This window comes from Vombatus ursinus, unplaced genomic scaffold (assembly GCF_900497805.2).
Source record: "Vombatus ursinus unplaced genomic scaffold, bare-nosed wombat genome assembly UNPS02014785.1, whole genome shotgun sequence".
In the NCBI taxonomy this organism is placed as follows: domain Eukaryota; kingdom Metazoa; phylum Chordata; class Mammalia; order Diprotodontia; family Vombatidae; genus Vombatus; species Vombatus ursinus.
The window spans coordinates 5,701,098-5,716,106 of NW_020954563.1; the positions used below are offsets into that span (position 1 = coordinate 5,701,098).

The window sequence follows — 15,009 nt, forward strand, 5'->3', positions numbered from 1 at the left end:
ATTGAACTAAAGTACATTTTTTGTGGGGAAATAGTTTATGAATAATTTTTGTTTTTGGAAGAATGAACTCAACCAGCAGAACTCCACATATTGGAACATATATATATATATATATATACTGCTACAGTTATAGATAAACTAATTTTGAGACTTTCCTTTGTCTCCTCCACGATGTGCTAAAAATAGTATTTCTTACCATCATCTTTCCACATGGGGAGGCGACAAACATTTCTACACATGGCCACAAAACTGTAAAAATATTTTTCTAGGCTTTCATCTGTCTTCTTGTCTAAGCGTGAGATGACTCGAAATTGTGTCCAATCAAAGGATTTCTTTTCTTGATCATAAACAACACCAAAGGAGGATACTGTTCTATAGAAATCTGCTTGTTCTCTTCTTGTCCATCTTGAGGATTCACATAAGGGAAGTTAAAAAAAAAAAGAATAAAATATTTTGCTACTCTCATACTTAAATCGTGCCAATCTGGTGCATGCTGTACTTTTATCACTGCTAACCCACACCTCCAGAGACTATGTCAATTCTGGAAAAGAGGCTACCACCTTCACAGTAGAAGATATGGATATCTAGAAATTTGAACCCAACCACCTCAGACACAGCATCAGATTCCATACTATGAGAAATTTACAATTATGAAAACCTTAATGTTTTGTTCTGTTTAATTCCAAGGACCTGATTAACCTTGGAAGAGAACATTTTCCTTTCATGTAAACTTCTGGCTTAGTTATGAAGTCTAATTTTCTCATGTTTTTTACTAATATATACCATAACCTCCTTTTTTGTTACTATTACCTTTTTTGGGTATCCTTGTTGATAGCATCCATTTCAGTGGCTCTCCTAAATATGTCTTCCTGGACCCAATATCCCTGGTTACCTGGACCTAAAATTTCAGCTCGAGTGGGTTCCTTACGATTACAACGTTGGTAAACAGTAACCAGGCGTCTCAATCGAGCTGTAAGGGCGGAGGGAACAGGCCAGGGCGATCTGTCTGGGTCGGAGCCATCCTGGGCTTCAAACATCAGTGAGGATATTAGTAGTTACAAACAACTAAAATAAAGGCGATATACTTTTAAAAATGAAAACACTCATATTTTCAATTTTTTGTTCCCAAGGACAGACAGGGAAGTACCAGAGAGCTAGAGAGAAACATGGCATAATAACTTACTTAAAGTAGCCATTATTTTCCAAATTAACACATTCCAGGGTCTTTAATTTAAACAAATTCAAGAACAAGGACTCAGTAAAGTGTTTGAAACATTGTGTTGTGCAAAATCTTAGGGGAAAAATGGTGCAATACCTTACTTAAAATTGCCATTATTTTCCAAATTAACATATTCCAGGGTTTTTAATAACAAATTCAAGAACAAGGACTCAGCGAAGTGTTTGAAACATTGCATTGTGCAAAATCTTAGGGATAACTTTCTGTATCTGTAAAGCATAAATACTATGAAGTCTTTTTTTTAGAGTGGGCTGCTTTGTAGGGGTGAAAGAGACCTCTGGAAATTTTAGATATATCTCATATGATGCATGAGATAAGCAAGACCTGTGGCCTTCTTTATTAGAACTATTAAGTATGATGTAGCTGTGCTTTCCTTCCCACTGCTATTCTAAACTATTTCTTGATCCATTAATCTTAAACCCTTACTTATTTGTCCCGCAGAAGAATAATGGATGCTATCTTAGAATTTCAACGTCAATTAGATGGAGATCAAAATCATTTTGACATCTATGTCTCAACTAAACAGAAAGGGCATTGATGGGTCTGAAGAAGGTCAATCTTTCTTAAAGATGCTTATTAAAAGCAGTAGCTCTCTTTTTTTAAAGATATGAATTCCAGCATAACATGTGGTGGATGCTTTTTTTCTTTGCCTTCTGAAGGGCATTGTCTCACCTGCCATGTTTTCATCTTTCTTCTCACTTTCACCAAAACTGGTTTCCTCCTAGGGACAAAGAAAGCCACCACAACCATCAAGGACTGCTACAAACTTCCCTGATCATCACTACTAAGATTTACTACATGCTCTTGTACAGAAAGTATAAGAATATTTAAGAGACATATTCCTTGTGAGCTATCACCCAATCTGGATAAGGCTTGTTTACTGCATGTGTTCCATGTGGTGATTTTCACATATTAAAAAATGACTAGGGGGCAGCTAGGTGGTGCACTGGAGAGAGCACCGGCCCTGGAGTCAGGAGGATCTGAGTTCAAATCCGGCCTCAGATACTTGACACTTACTACCTGTGTGACCCTGGGAAAGTCACTGATTACTTTTGGAAAAAAAAAAGAGAAAAATGACTAGAAAAGAGTTAATTAGTGTTTGCTCTTGTAATTGTATCAAGTAATATTTTCTGTAGCAAATCAGCTTTAAAAATGATGGAGTACAGTTGTTCCTTTAGCAAACACATTTTACAGAAGTCTCATTTTCATGGTGAATTTAGCTAGAGCCTTTACCAATGTTAATTTAGTGCTACCATTTCACCAAAGCTGTATATAACAGTGTCAAACTTATTCATCTCTATTTTTATTTTATCATTGTGTGAAAAACTTATCATTCTGGGGTTCATTATTCCTACCTCAATTCATATCCATACAAAAAATTCATAAAGTACCCAATCAAAGGACCCCATGGGATAAATTGCCAGGAAATTCAAGTTAAAATAATGAATCAAAGCTCCAAGTGAATCTGGACTATTATCACTGGCAGAGATACGCTTCTGAAGGTGGGTATTTTATGCAACTGGCACCAATAGAAATGCCTATAGAAAAGGTTCCTTATTCTAATGAGAAGATCTTTCCTTATTCCCCAAAAAAACAAAACCTGAAATATGAAGTATGTGAGATTTGGGGAGGAGGGAGGGCTAATTTCCATTGAACTGTTTTATGTGGATTAATATTGCCGCTTTTTGATGAGCTCCTTTTGGCTGAAACGATCACTTAGGGTATGCAGACAAGCCTTAGGTGGCATGTGTTTGGACAGGCTGCACATAAGAGATCTCTTCTTGGATTCAACAAGCTGAAGGTACCTGGCAGCTGAGTTTAGGGAAAAAAAAAAAAAGAAGTTGTACCATGGAACACACAACTTATTTAAAATGCAGATAATTATCTTGGAGTCTTGCTCCTTTGAAGAAAAACCACGAAAATGTAAATCAGAGTGGAGTGTCATTTAAACATCTGTTTTTGGAGGAGTGAAGTAATTTCTAGAACTCGATCATACCAGCCTAATATGAATCCTTCTAAAACAAGCACATACCATTAGATGTTCAAGTTCTTTTCATAACATAAGAAAGGAGATAACCTTGAAGCCATCCTTATCTTACCAGCTTTAACTTGGCACAAACATGTGCCATGTTACCTAGCACGGCAGATATATATATATATATATATGTATGTGTGTGTGTGTATATGTATACACACACACACACACACACACACACACACACACACACACACACACATTTAAACCATAACAAATATTTTCCTATTAGTCAGCACCTTTTCTGCAGTATTAGCATCTGTCAGCAATAAGGGCGACAAAGATACTCCCTAACTTGAAACAATGGACAAAATAATACATGAAGGCCGGCCTAAGTCATGAACAATTTGTGGTCAACAGGACTAGCCTTCAGCCTGCTACCTGGAAGAAAGGTCCTACTCTGCTCTGCTACCAAACTCACTGTGTGAACCTCCACATATCATTTCAACTTTCTGGAGCTTTAGCTTCCTCATCTGTAAAACAAGGTGGTAATATTCACTGAGCTGTAAGGGTCCTCCCAGCTCTAAAATTTTATGATTTCATGACATTATTTCTAAGAGAAAATGTGTTCTGAGTCCCAAATAAACTTCTGTAATGCAACTAATGTGTAAGGCAGGCACTGCTTATATCTGGTTTATAACTTCAATTTTAAAGGCATTTAAAATTTAAAGGCAAGTAAAAGATAATTTTAATTATCTTTAGCCTATCTTTAGCCTTTAAGGTCTAAAGTTTAAAGAATCAATGCTAATTTATATGGCTGCATTAACCATTTTGCTTATCTAGCAGCTCAAGGACTTTGTGGAAGTGTATCTTGGAAAAATTCTTACTTCTTAATATGAGAAAATGATAGTCCAACTTCAGTATAAATAGGAAAATAGAGACTACTCTGGGGTAAACACAAGGTCTCATCTTCTCCAGGACAGAATCAATCAATAAACATTTATTAAATGCTTACTATATATAAGATACTGGAGTAGAAACACAGTTACAGCTTCTTGGATACAACTCAGCAGAAGGAATAAGCAAAAGTATACATGTGGGAATGAAAACTTGCTGGGCCTCCATATTCCTAAGGCACATTATAATACATCTGTCTGATGTAATGATAAAGGACATTACCAGGAACTGAGGCAGGAGAAAACCTAGTCCATGGACTCTTAAATTTTCTTTTGTGCCATGGATCCCTCCTCAGAACATTCATAATGGAAGGAAATGCTAAATTTCACATAGAGGTTAGTGAAAACAAAGATAATTTTTTTTCTCAACCTAAGTTCATACACTCTTTGAACTCTATCCATAGACCTTTTGGGGATCAGCAGACCCCAGTTTAAGAATCACTGAGCTAAGCAAATCATAATCATGCCAAGTATTAGATTTAGAATTATTCTACCACAGGGACCTGTATTTTTTTGGCCCCAGGAACCCATTTCTCTTGGACAGTACAGTGTCTCAAGCTCTCTTTGTCCAACGCTAAATTGGGAAAGACTAGAGACAATTTTAAAAAATAAGAAACATGAATAAAAGCTATTGCATATTTGACTTACCAACTGTTTCTGCAGACTATCTAATTTGTCTTCAGTATTATCTTCTTTATCCAGATTGCTTCTAGATAAAAGTTAGAGAAAAGATCACAAAATACCCAGGAGACGTTTCTGTTTACAGAGCACCGGAGTTGGAAAGAACCTTAGAGACTATCTAGTTACATCCAACAGATTGTCATCCAGCATTTGCTTGAAGGCCTTTGGTGAAGAGCAGACTACCTTCTGAGGCAGCATATCACACTTTTGGATAGCGCTAATGATTAGGAAGGTTTTCCTCATATCAAACCTGAACCTGCTTTTCTGCAATGTCCACTTATCCTTCTTCCCTCTCTAGCCAAGGAGAATAAATTAATCTTTCTCTGACATGACAACCCTTCACATGCTTGAAGACACTGATCATGGTTCCTCCTAAGTCTTACCTTCCTCAGGCTAAATGTTCCTACTTACTTTACCAAGTCCTGATATAGTATGGCCTGGAGGGTTGTCCCCACCCTGGTCACCCTCCAAGAGATACTTTCCAGCTTACAAATATCTCTGAAATGTGGCTTACAGAACTGAACCCAATACTGGTCTGACCAGAGCAGAGTATAGTAGGACGATCATCTCCCTAGTACTAGATACTATGCCTCTCTCAAAATAGTCTAAGATTATAGTTTTTTTTGGCCTCAATGTCACGCTGTTTTGAACCTGGAGTCCCCTAAAATCCCAAAATTCTTTGTGTTTACAAGTCCAAACTTCACTGAACAAAGGAAAGAATGATTAATAAATTATGTAACACAATACTGTTATTGCAATGATACTGCTGCAATTCTTGGAGACCACCAAGTAACTGTGAAGATGAAACAGGAATATAATTCATCCTATTCATCTTCGCTGTTAGCAAAGACAGCTTCAAGATCCCTGCAGGCAAGTTCAAAGAAGTATTATATAACAGAGACAGCAGAAGGAAGTCAGTCATTGACAGGACAATCAAAAAGACCCTTTCTAAAGTGCTGTACTCTGAATAATCAATATTGGTGTAAAAATGCTTTTGTCAGTAACGTGAGACAGTGCATATCTACGAGTGAGCCTGGATGAGCCCTATCACCTCTGCTAAGAGGGAAGAGGTCAGAGTTCATATTTATATCCTTTCCACACTAGTAATATGGCTATGTACTCATGTCATGCAGTTGCTACCACTCTGGCTACTGTAGGAGAGATCTATCTGAGGAGAAACAATGACAAGCTGAATACAAATGATAGAGCGTAGCAGACTATTAGTATGATACCCATTCACAGAAAAATTTAATTTGGTTTTATTCAAAATTTATCTCTACATTTTTAAAGCCCTAAATGATTACTGCAGGAGGTCAACATAAATCTTCTGCTTGGAAAAAGCAATTGTCATGATTGCAAACTCATCAATTTCCCCCCTCCTCAAATTGTCTTTGAGCAATTTATCTGTATCTGTCCTTTGTTCTTATCACATTCTGCTTTGCACAACACTTATTTGTTAATGTATGCTCTATCCCACTATTAGACTGAAGGCCTGTAAGGGAGGGATTTTGTGTGTGTGTGTGTGTGTGTGTGTGTGTGTGTGTGTGTGTGTGTAAACTCTGAATCTACAGTACCAAGGACAGTGTCTTTAAAAGAAAAATAGTAGATGCTCAATAAATGCCAAATTGAATTTCTTAAGTTCCATTACACATTCGTTAATGAACTAGGTTCTTAAATATTCCTCCTAAGTGAGCCCAATTAAGGGCTTTATCATCAAAATGACTTATTTTCCTGGTCCTGTCTTTTCATGAAGGCATGTTACATATCTTATAGTTACACACCTGTGATAGGTCTCTCAAATCTAGAGCTGGAATGATCCTTCCAAGCAACCAGGACATAAATATCATAAACACTCGGGTAGCAAATCTGGGTTATATATTATATGCAACCTGTGAATATACTAGAGCAGAGGTGTCAAATACGGGGCCTACAACACTCCCAAGTGCAGCCCAACTAAAATAAAACGTAACTGGGAAATATTTAAGAAAATAAATGAAAATATAATAAAACATAGATAGTAATTACATTTTAAAAATATGGTCTGCAGGGATCCTTCTGTATGGTTTAGGACCCCTTTTCTATTTGAGTTTGATACCACTATGTTAGTCACTAATTCTTTTGGAGTTTGGTGACATGTCCCTGAATCCACCCTCAACAATTCTATAGACAAGGCAGGGAAAGGATAGAGCAGTAGGAGTTCTCACCTGGGGACAAAAGCTGGCAAATACAAGAGCCTGGGAAGAAAATGGAGCTGCCACCGTGCTACGATCTTGGCCATCTTTCCTGCCATTATTCAAATTTTCTCTGCCAAAGTGGTGGTGATGGCAGCTGGCTGTGGTTTTCTAAAACTGCCTTAACTTACAGTCTTCAGTCTTCTTTTCTAGCTCAGTCATAAGTCTTAATGTTGATGATCCAACATGTGTTATGGTTGAGGGGCAAGGACAGAATAGTGTTCCTTCTCTCTTCCTCTACTTTCAAGGCATATACATTAAGGGATATACCACATTTTACCTTCCGCTGACAATTTCTAAAAAATTTAAAGGTTTTAGGTGTTAACAGATTCTGCTTTAAACTTGTTTTGGGGAAAATAACAGTTCCATGAATTCACTGGCATAAGTACTTCCTGCACTGACAAAGATCATAACTCTTCACCTGCTCCTGTCCTATGGCATTCTTATCTTTGTTTCTACCATAAATCTTTCCAAAGGACACAACTCAAAGGGAAGCTTTCCCTTTCTCCTTAAGGAATCAATAAGCCACTAGAGCCATTTGTCATCTTTGTCAAATGAATGACCTACCTCTTTTTATGATCACAAATGGCTTTGCCATGGTTCTTCTCCCATCCCTCCTTGTTAACACTAGGAGAATGCTCACAATCACCATTTTTTCATTGATTTTTGTAATCTGTAGTTTTACTTCTCCTGAAATTGTTTTCTTTCATGTTCTGCAGGCATATGAAGTCACCAGTAGACTATTTGCATTACATTTAGTCTTTTTGAAGTGCCAAACAGTTGGGGAATCAACAAAAGTGATCCACAATTTCTCACATGCAGTCCAGCCTAATCTCTTCCCTTATTCAATTGGGAGGTTGAGCTAATTATCCATCAGCATACTTATATAGAATATATATGTTGAAGCCTAAGTAAAATTGCTCATTTAGCTGCATGTCATAATCTGGGCAATGTACACTTTTCCTATTTCAAGCATTTCTTTTCTCAGTGCAGATAGTTAAACTGAACTCCGATTTGCAGCTTTTTAGTAGATGAAATTAGTAATTAGTACAAATCAGTGAATGGGGCATTTGAAGAACTTCATAATAGATTATAAATTCTTCTTTTGTTTGGTTTCTACATAGGATATTCTCATATCCAAAATACGGAAGTATTATATTATTCTATGAAAAAAAAAAAGAAGATAGCTAACAAGATGCTATAACACTTATTTGCATATGACCCATGTGGAAGTCAAGAAATCTGTGTGTTGGGCAGTGGAGAAGGCACTGCCAAAGACTGGGAACTAAGCTTGTTCAATAGAATTTCATGAATTTCTTTAATTAGTCAGTCAATAAGCATTTATTAAGTACTCACTATGTGCCAGACACTATGCTAAGTGCTGGGATACAAAGAAAGGCAAGATCACAGTCCCTGCTCTCAAAGAGCTCACATTCTAATACAAAAGACAATATGTAAAAAATTGTCTACATGAGACATATACTATGTAACTGGAAAGCAATCTCAGAGGGAAGGCACTAGCCATAGGTGGGGAAGGACGGACTCAGAAAGGCCTCTTGCAGAAGGTGGGCTATGAGCAGACTGAAGGATGGTTAACGAAGTCAAGGGACTAAGGTGAGACAGGGCAGCTGAGGCACGAGGGATAGCCTGTGAAAAAGATGAAGTCAGGAGATGGAGTGTCACGTGCAAGGAACAGCAAAAAGAACAGTGTGTCTGGATCAGAATGCAAGTAAAAGGGAGCAAAGAGCAAGAAGACTAGAAAGTTAGGAAGATGCCAGGTTGTAAAGGGTTTTAAAAGCCCTTTAATGACTCTAAGTAATCAGAACTATCTTATCTAAAGACTTGTGATCTCATTATGACTCTTTTGAGGGACCCATCCTCTTTTTTTGGTCATCAGATGGCAAGTGCAGCAGGAGACAAAAGTAGTAAGGTAGTACTATACAGTGGAACATGGCAGACCATCTTGGTCCCCACATACAAAAAACTGCAACTGAACCAGCACTGTCCAGGGGCCACTGTGTAAACCTGAGGGACAGGATTTCATTTAAACAGTGTTCTTAGTAGAAAATTTTACTAATTGTGAGGGATGATTTGAAAAGAGATTAAAGACTAGAACATTATGATAAGGTAATTATGCTAAGTGTTGGATGAGGCAGGAAGAGGTTGTGTTTTCATGGCACAAAAGGCCATATTTTTACTTCTGCCAGGGACCCATATGGTTTCTCACCTCTCTGAAATATCTTGTGAACCATCAGTGACGCCTTGTTCTGCAGAAAGGGACTTTTCATCTGGCATTCCAACTTTTTCCAGGAAGCAAAGAGCTGGGTCTGCTCGCATAGCATTGTACCTTTCATAACCTGGATGAAGACAGCAGGGAGCATTAGAAACAACATCAAACCTCAAAGTCTACCTCCATTTTATACCACAAGACCTCAGTTTCTGTCCGTGAATAGAATGCCACAAATTTTAATCAGGTTTTTTAAAGGATCATAAAACTATAAACCATTATCACATTCTTTTAATTGCCAGGAAAATATTTCTAACTTGAAGTAGAAATTTTTGGTTAACACAGACAAAAAAAAAAAACTTCTTCAAATAAGAACATACATAAACCCACGTGTTTTTAGCTAACTGGAGCAATGGAGCTATCTCCCACCTGGCTGCACTATGAGGATTTCTCTAACTTTTACACCATGCCCTGGGAAGCTCACCAGTGGGAATTTCATCCCGCAGGACTGAATCAGCATTGGTACCTGCTCCTCACAACTACCCAATGCCCTTCTGATTGAAGGACAAAGCCACAAATTCTAAAACCTCCATTTCAGGAGGGGGCTTAGGAAAGATATCTTGCTTCCCACCTGGCTGCATGACTTTGGGGCTTCTCTGACTTCTCTACCATGTGTTCTATGTTGGGGTCTTCCTTCTTGTTTTTCAATTTCCTTTTGGAGTTTATCTTCCCCCATTAGACTGTAAACTCTTTGAAGGCAGGGACTGTTGTCTTTGCATTCTCAGTGCTCAGTATAGAGCCTGGCACACAGCAGGTGCTTAATAAATGTTTAATGACTGTTAAGATGACAGATAAATAGGAATCTAGCTTTGCAGCTCCCCATTTTGCATATTTTTTTCACCTTGTAGCTAAGTCTAGTTCTAATTTAGGCCTGTTCCCTTTATCATTGCTATTTTAACCCATGGGATCATATAGATTACAATGAAAAAGTCTGGCAATGTGATTAAAAAAGATTAAGAGCAAAAAGTTAATTATTGTACCTACTTATGTGATTAAAAGTGACCCAATGACTGAATTCACCAGTGCTAGAAGTAAATTTAATCAACTGGGTATCGACAAGAATCAGTCTATGCCAAGCTCTGAAAATAAACAATTTACAGATTCCTTCTAATCTAGAAACAGGTTATAAGACATGATGCCACACAACAGAAAATATCTTATTTCTAATTTTCCTAAAACATAAATCTGGTAATAGATGGTTTTTTATAAGCAGATTAAGAAGAGGTATGCCAGTGAGGTATTGTTGGACAGAAATCTCCAGGAGATATGACAGATTTCTAAAAGTACTTCCTCCCAAACTACTGCTAATACATGATCATAATTCCCAGTTATGAATGATGTGCAGTTGATTGTATGTGGAACCATTCCCAGTGTTGATAGAATGATTTTAATTTGTTGTTCCTTAGTTTCCTCATTAGCTTTGGCACCTCTGTTGGAAATATGCATTTGTTTTGATGATGATAACGATACATTTAGACACAATTTTCTCTTGGGGGCTCTTCTCTTAATCTAAAGACACCATCAGCATAACAAGTGTTGCTCACTCACAGTTAGTAACTTCTTAATACTGCCATCAAACTCTTTCATCAGCAGCATGTCACGACAGAAAGAACATCAGATTTGGTGTCAGAAGACACCAAATGGGCCTTAATTCCTCACCTGTAAAATGAGTAGGCTGGACTACATGGAAACTAAGGTCTCTCCCAGCTCCAAATCTATGACCTTCCCCCACAGTAATATAGCACTAGTGACAAGGAAGAATGAAAGATAAAAAAAAGTGTAGAAGGAAAAGTGAAAATAGCAAGAAAGTAGATCTGTAAGAATGACTGCCTTTCTCCTTTTATTTCTTTCTCACTGTCCTTTCCAAGGGAATGGATATTACTACTATAATCAATTCTCTACACCTCTGATTTTCATCTTCATGACCCAGGCCTCCCTAAGGGTGAGGGGGGAAGCTGGAGTAGTCACTTTACTCAAGCATGAGCAATCACAAGCATGACACAGATGAGAAATTCTGCTATGGTAACTTTTCTATTAACAAATGGAATGTCTGTGCACAGCCTGAAATATCTAATGCATTAGTCTTGATCAGCTTTGAAACAAACCTTAGTGTTCTGTATGAATTTAAGCAATAATTCAGCAGGTTCAACTGGTTTAGATTATCATATCCATGTAACATTCAGTGATGTTCTGTGTTTGTTAGTTAATATTGAAAACAATAGAAATAGAAAAGCTGATTCACAACCAAGGCAGGAAGCAGAATCTGAATGACACTTTAATTTCCAAATGTATTTATGCTCTAAATAATCAATTTCTATGAGTAAGACACTGGGACACTACCAGGGAAAGATAATCACTATAATTATCAGTCCTTTCTGAAGGAATCAAACTCATACATTATATTCTGGTCTACTTTTAAAATTTGCCCATCTTCAGAATACTGTGATATCTGACTGTACATCTTTAGAATTTCAAGCTTATCTAGTCTTTATGGCCTTACATTACAGTATCACTGGGTCCCTAAGACATCACATGCTTCCTCCTCTAAAATTAGGGTTAAATGACATCATTACTTCCAATAGCTTAGCATAAGGCTTTAAAAGTAGCTCTGGCATTGGTCTTTCCAAGAGTGAAAATCAAAATGCTTGAATTTTAAATTGTGTTTGAGGAAATTTCCAAGAAATTATTAATGCAAGCAGCATGTGGACAAGATTAATATCTCTGAGCATTCATTAACTGTTAGTGAAATGCTAGAGTGAACAATCTTTCAAAGGTGGTGTACATACCAAGTGTATTTATTCACTTGGGGGCTACCAGAGGGGGATTCACATCTTCAGTTACTATAGTTTGACGATTACACTTTAATTATCAATTAAACACCTCATCATGCATTACCTGAGGGTACAAATGGGACACCTGATGGGACTTTGGGAACAGGAAAAAGCCTACATATTTCACACCTCTCCTGTAACTCAAAAATTATCTTATGTGCTCTAGGTTATTATAAAAAGTTTCTAGAAACATTTGTTGCAGTAAATGGACTGTTAGCATGGAAATATTTGTGGACATATTTTAGCTCTAGTCATTATACCAACAGTACTAAGGATATCCAGAACTTAGTACAATGCCTGGCACATAGCAGGTATATTTATGGATTGACTGAAGTAGACTGGGAAAATAAGGATTATGTGGTTGATTTTGTACAACCCTACACAACTAAATTTTTCTTCCAAACTTTTCTAGCCTTTGAATCTCTAACCTACTGAAAATATTCTCACTATTACCATAACACGTGCATCCATTTGGGCTAATTTCCAAGATCTAGGAAGTGAAATTTTACTGAAAGTGAAAAACATAACTGGATAATGACCACATGGCCAAAAGTAACCACATGAAAAACTTCAAAAGTTAGTGACCGTGAATATTGTATCTCCTTACAACTGTCCAAGAGAAATTTATTTAATCCACTTAAAAGTCTCTCTGACAGTAGGGATTTCTAAAGCAAACTTTTCCCTGGGGTGATTATTTATTGGGAGAAAATTTTTAAATCTCCTGGGAATACACACCATGTTTGACCACTCCAATAAGAAGAGACTTATCGGCTTCCGAATCCCACCAATCCACTGGGATCTCCACGTAGTCAATATCAGGCAGCAAAACATCCAGCTCTCTGTGGAGGACACAGCATGGATATAAATTTTTCTGTATACAGACAAAAATCCACCATCCAACAATCCAATACCATATCCCAAGGTCTCAGTGGTATCATGCTTAAGAATAGAAGCAACAATATTAAAAAAGGACAGTCTTCTCTGGATAGCTCCTTTTTGTTTTCGATTCTCCCAGAATGTTGTTTTACGTTGTTAAATTTGTACATAATCAAATGCATGGGACTAAAATGAGAAGTTTAGTATTCAGTCTGCTCAAAGAAGGGAAATCACGAACACTCTTATTAATATAACAAGAACATCTGTACTAGTGTGGTCAGGAATTGGGGGAGGAATGATAAGGAAGGGAGTACTGGCTGATGAGGGGTCAAGAGATGTGACGTAATTATGGGTAGAGTACTCGAAACTCTGTCAAGCAAAATATCTTTTAATCTAGCTATGTGACTAAATTCAACATTAAAAAAAAGTTCTGCAAAACAGTTCTGTAACTCTCATTTAAATGACATGTTTTCAGCCTAATCTGGGGATTATACTTCTGTTTGGTTTTCACTATCACAAAGACTCACAGAATCATAGAGTTCAAAGTACTTTAGAGGCCCCCTAGTCTAGTCCAAACCCCCCAAAATGAATCCCCACTACAACATACTCAAATGTGATTTTAAAAATTCTGCCACAGCACAATGTACTTCTTGAATGATTTAAATTAATCTGAAAATTTTTAGTTACAATGGAAGCTTTACCCAAAAAGCCAGTATCTCTTCCTTATGTCTACTATATGAAATTATTCTAACTACAAATCACTCAAAATGGTAATGACTTCAACAGCCAACCTAAACTATAATCTTACTCTCAAAATTAACAAAGATGTTTGAAGGTGGTGGTTTTCATATTCTTTTCAATCCTTTCTTCCTTTACAGCTCCCATGATAACCCACACAGGGAAGTAGGACAGAAAAAAACTCAGTTCATTTTGCTGGTTGTTATCTGCAGCTACCTGAGCTTTGTTGATTCAGTCTCTTATCAGTGTTCCACATGCTAAAAGGCAAAGAGAAGATGGAGCCCAAGGAAAAAGTCCAAGAGACAGAAGTTGGCTCATCTTATGATGGAGCTGCCAACTCCACCAAAAATGACTATATTGTACTAATGCTCTGGTATCACTACCTTTACCTGTGGCCCTTTCTTTATTATCCTAAGAGTCTGCAAGATACTGCTAATAATAAGTTGTACTAAATCAAATGAGCTATAGAGTAGCAATAAGAATATCACTTAAAGGAGAGAGACAAAAGTCTAAGAATACTAATTATAATCATGAGGAATGTAACCAAAGGTAATATTCTGTGTAAAAGGTATAGGCCTTGAAGAAAACATACATGATTCTATGCTGATTTTGTACAGTTAAAGCTCTGGCCCAGCTACAGTGGTTATACCTGGCAGGGGTTCCTTCAAATGCTTTATCTGCTGCTTCTCCCAGTACTTCAGATTTCAGGTAGTATAGCATCCGGACTCGAAGCAGCACCCTAAGAAAGATGAACTGATTAATGCAAATAAACTAGAATACTTGGTTTGACTTTGTGCTCTTTGATACCATATGCCTTGGTATATTCTGTATTCCTTCCTGTTAATCTTGATAGAACATTATGTCATTAGTATATGAAAATGTTTTTTTTAAATATAAAGTAGTCTACAAATGTAAGTCATTTTGAATACCTCTGCCTTACAAAGGAGGAAGAATACCTGTTCAGTCACCCTATGAGACAAGAATAGAACAAAAGAAAGAAGAGGTTTCCCCAACTGCTACAAGATTGTTGTTGTTGGATTACAATACAGGTTTGAAGTGATCTCTTGCCCTCCTAAGTTCCAACAAATCATCTCCTTGGTCACAAATATCTACTAAATATGATTGACTTCCAAGTGGCTGGTTACAGATTGACTAGTCTGCTGAAGTAGTGGTATATTTGACACGTGGCATAAAGCA

The 15,009-nt window shown here is 37.2% G+C and overlaps 1 protein-coding gene across 5 annotated transcripts in view; it reads right to left on the bottom strand.

Annotated features, from left to right (window-relative positions):
- CHD6 (chromodomain helicase DNA binding protein 6) overlaps positions 1-15,009 on the bottom strand; it is a 185,591-nt gene that overhangs the window by 30,152 nt on the left and 140,430 nt on the right. For 4 of the 5 annotated variants that reach the window (XM_027867341.1, XM_027867342.1, XM_027867338.1 and 1 more), the window contains exons 23-29: positions 14,462-14,551; positions 12,934-13,037; positions 9,308-9,437; positions 4,817-4,877; positions 1,910-1,958; positions 811-1,027; positions 197-405 (exon numbers count right to left, since the gene is read on the bottom strand). In XM_027867341.1, coding sequence (XP_027723142.1) covers positions 197-405; positions 811-1,027; positions 1,910-1,958; positions 4,817-4,877; positions 9,308-9,437; positions 12,934-13,037; positions 14,462-14,551 — 860 coding nt within the window. The remainder of the gene's footprint in view (positions 1-196; positions 406-810; positions 1,028-1,909; positions 1,959-4,816; positions 4,878-9,307; positions 9,438-12,933; positions 13,038-14,461; positions 14,552-15,009) is intronic. The other variant, XM_027867339.1, reaches the window with a different exon arrangement.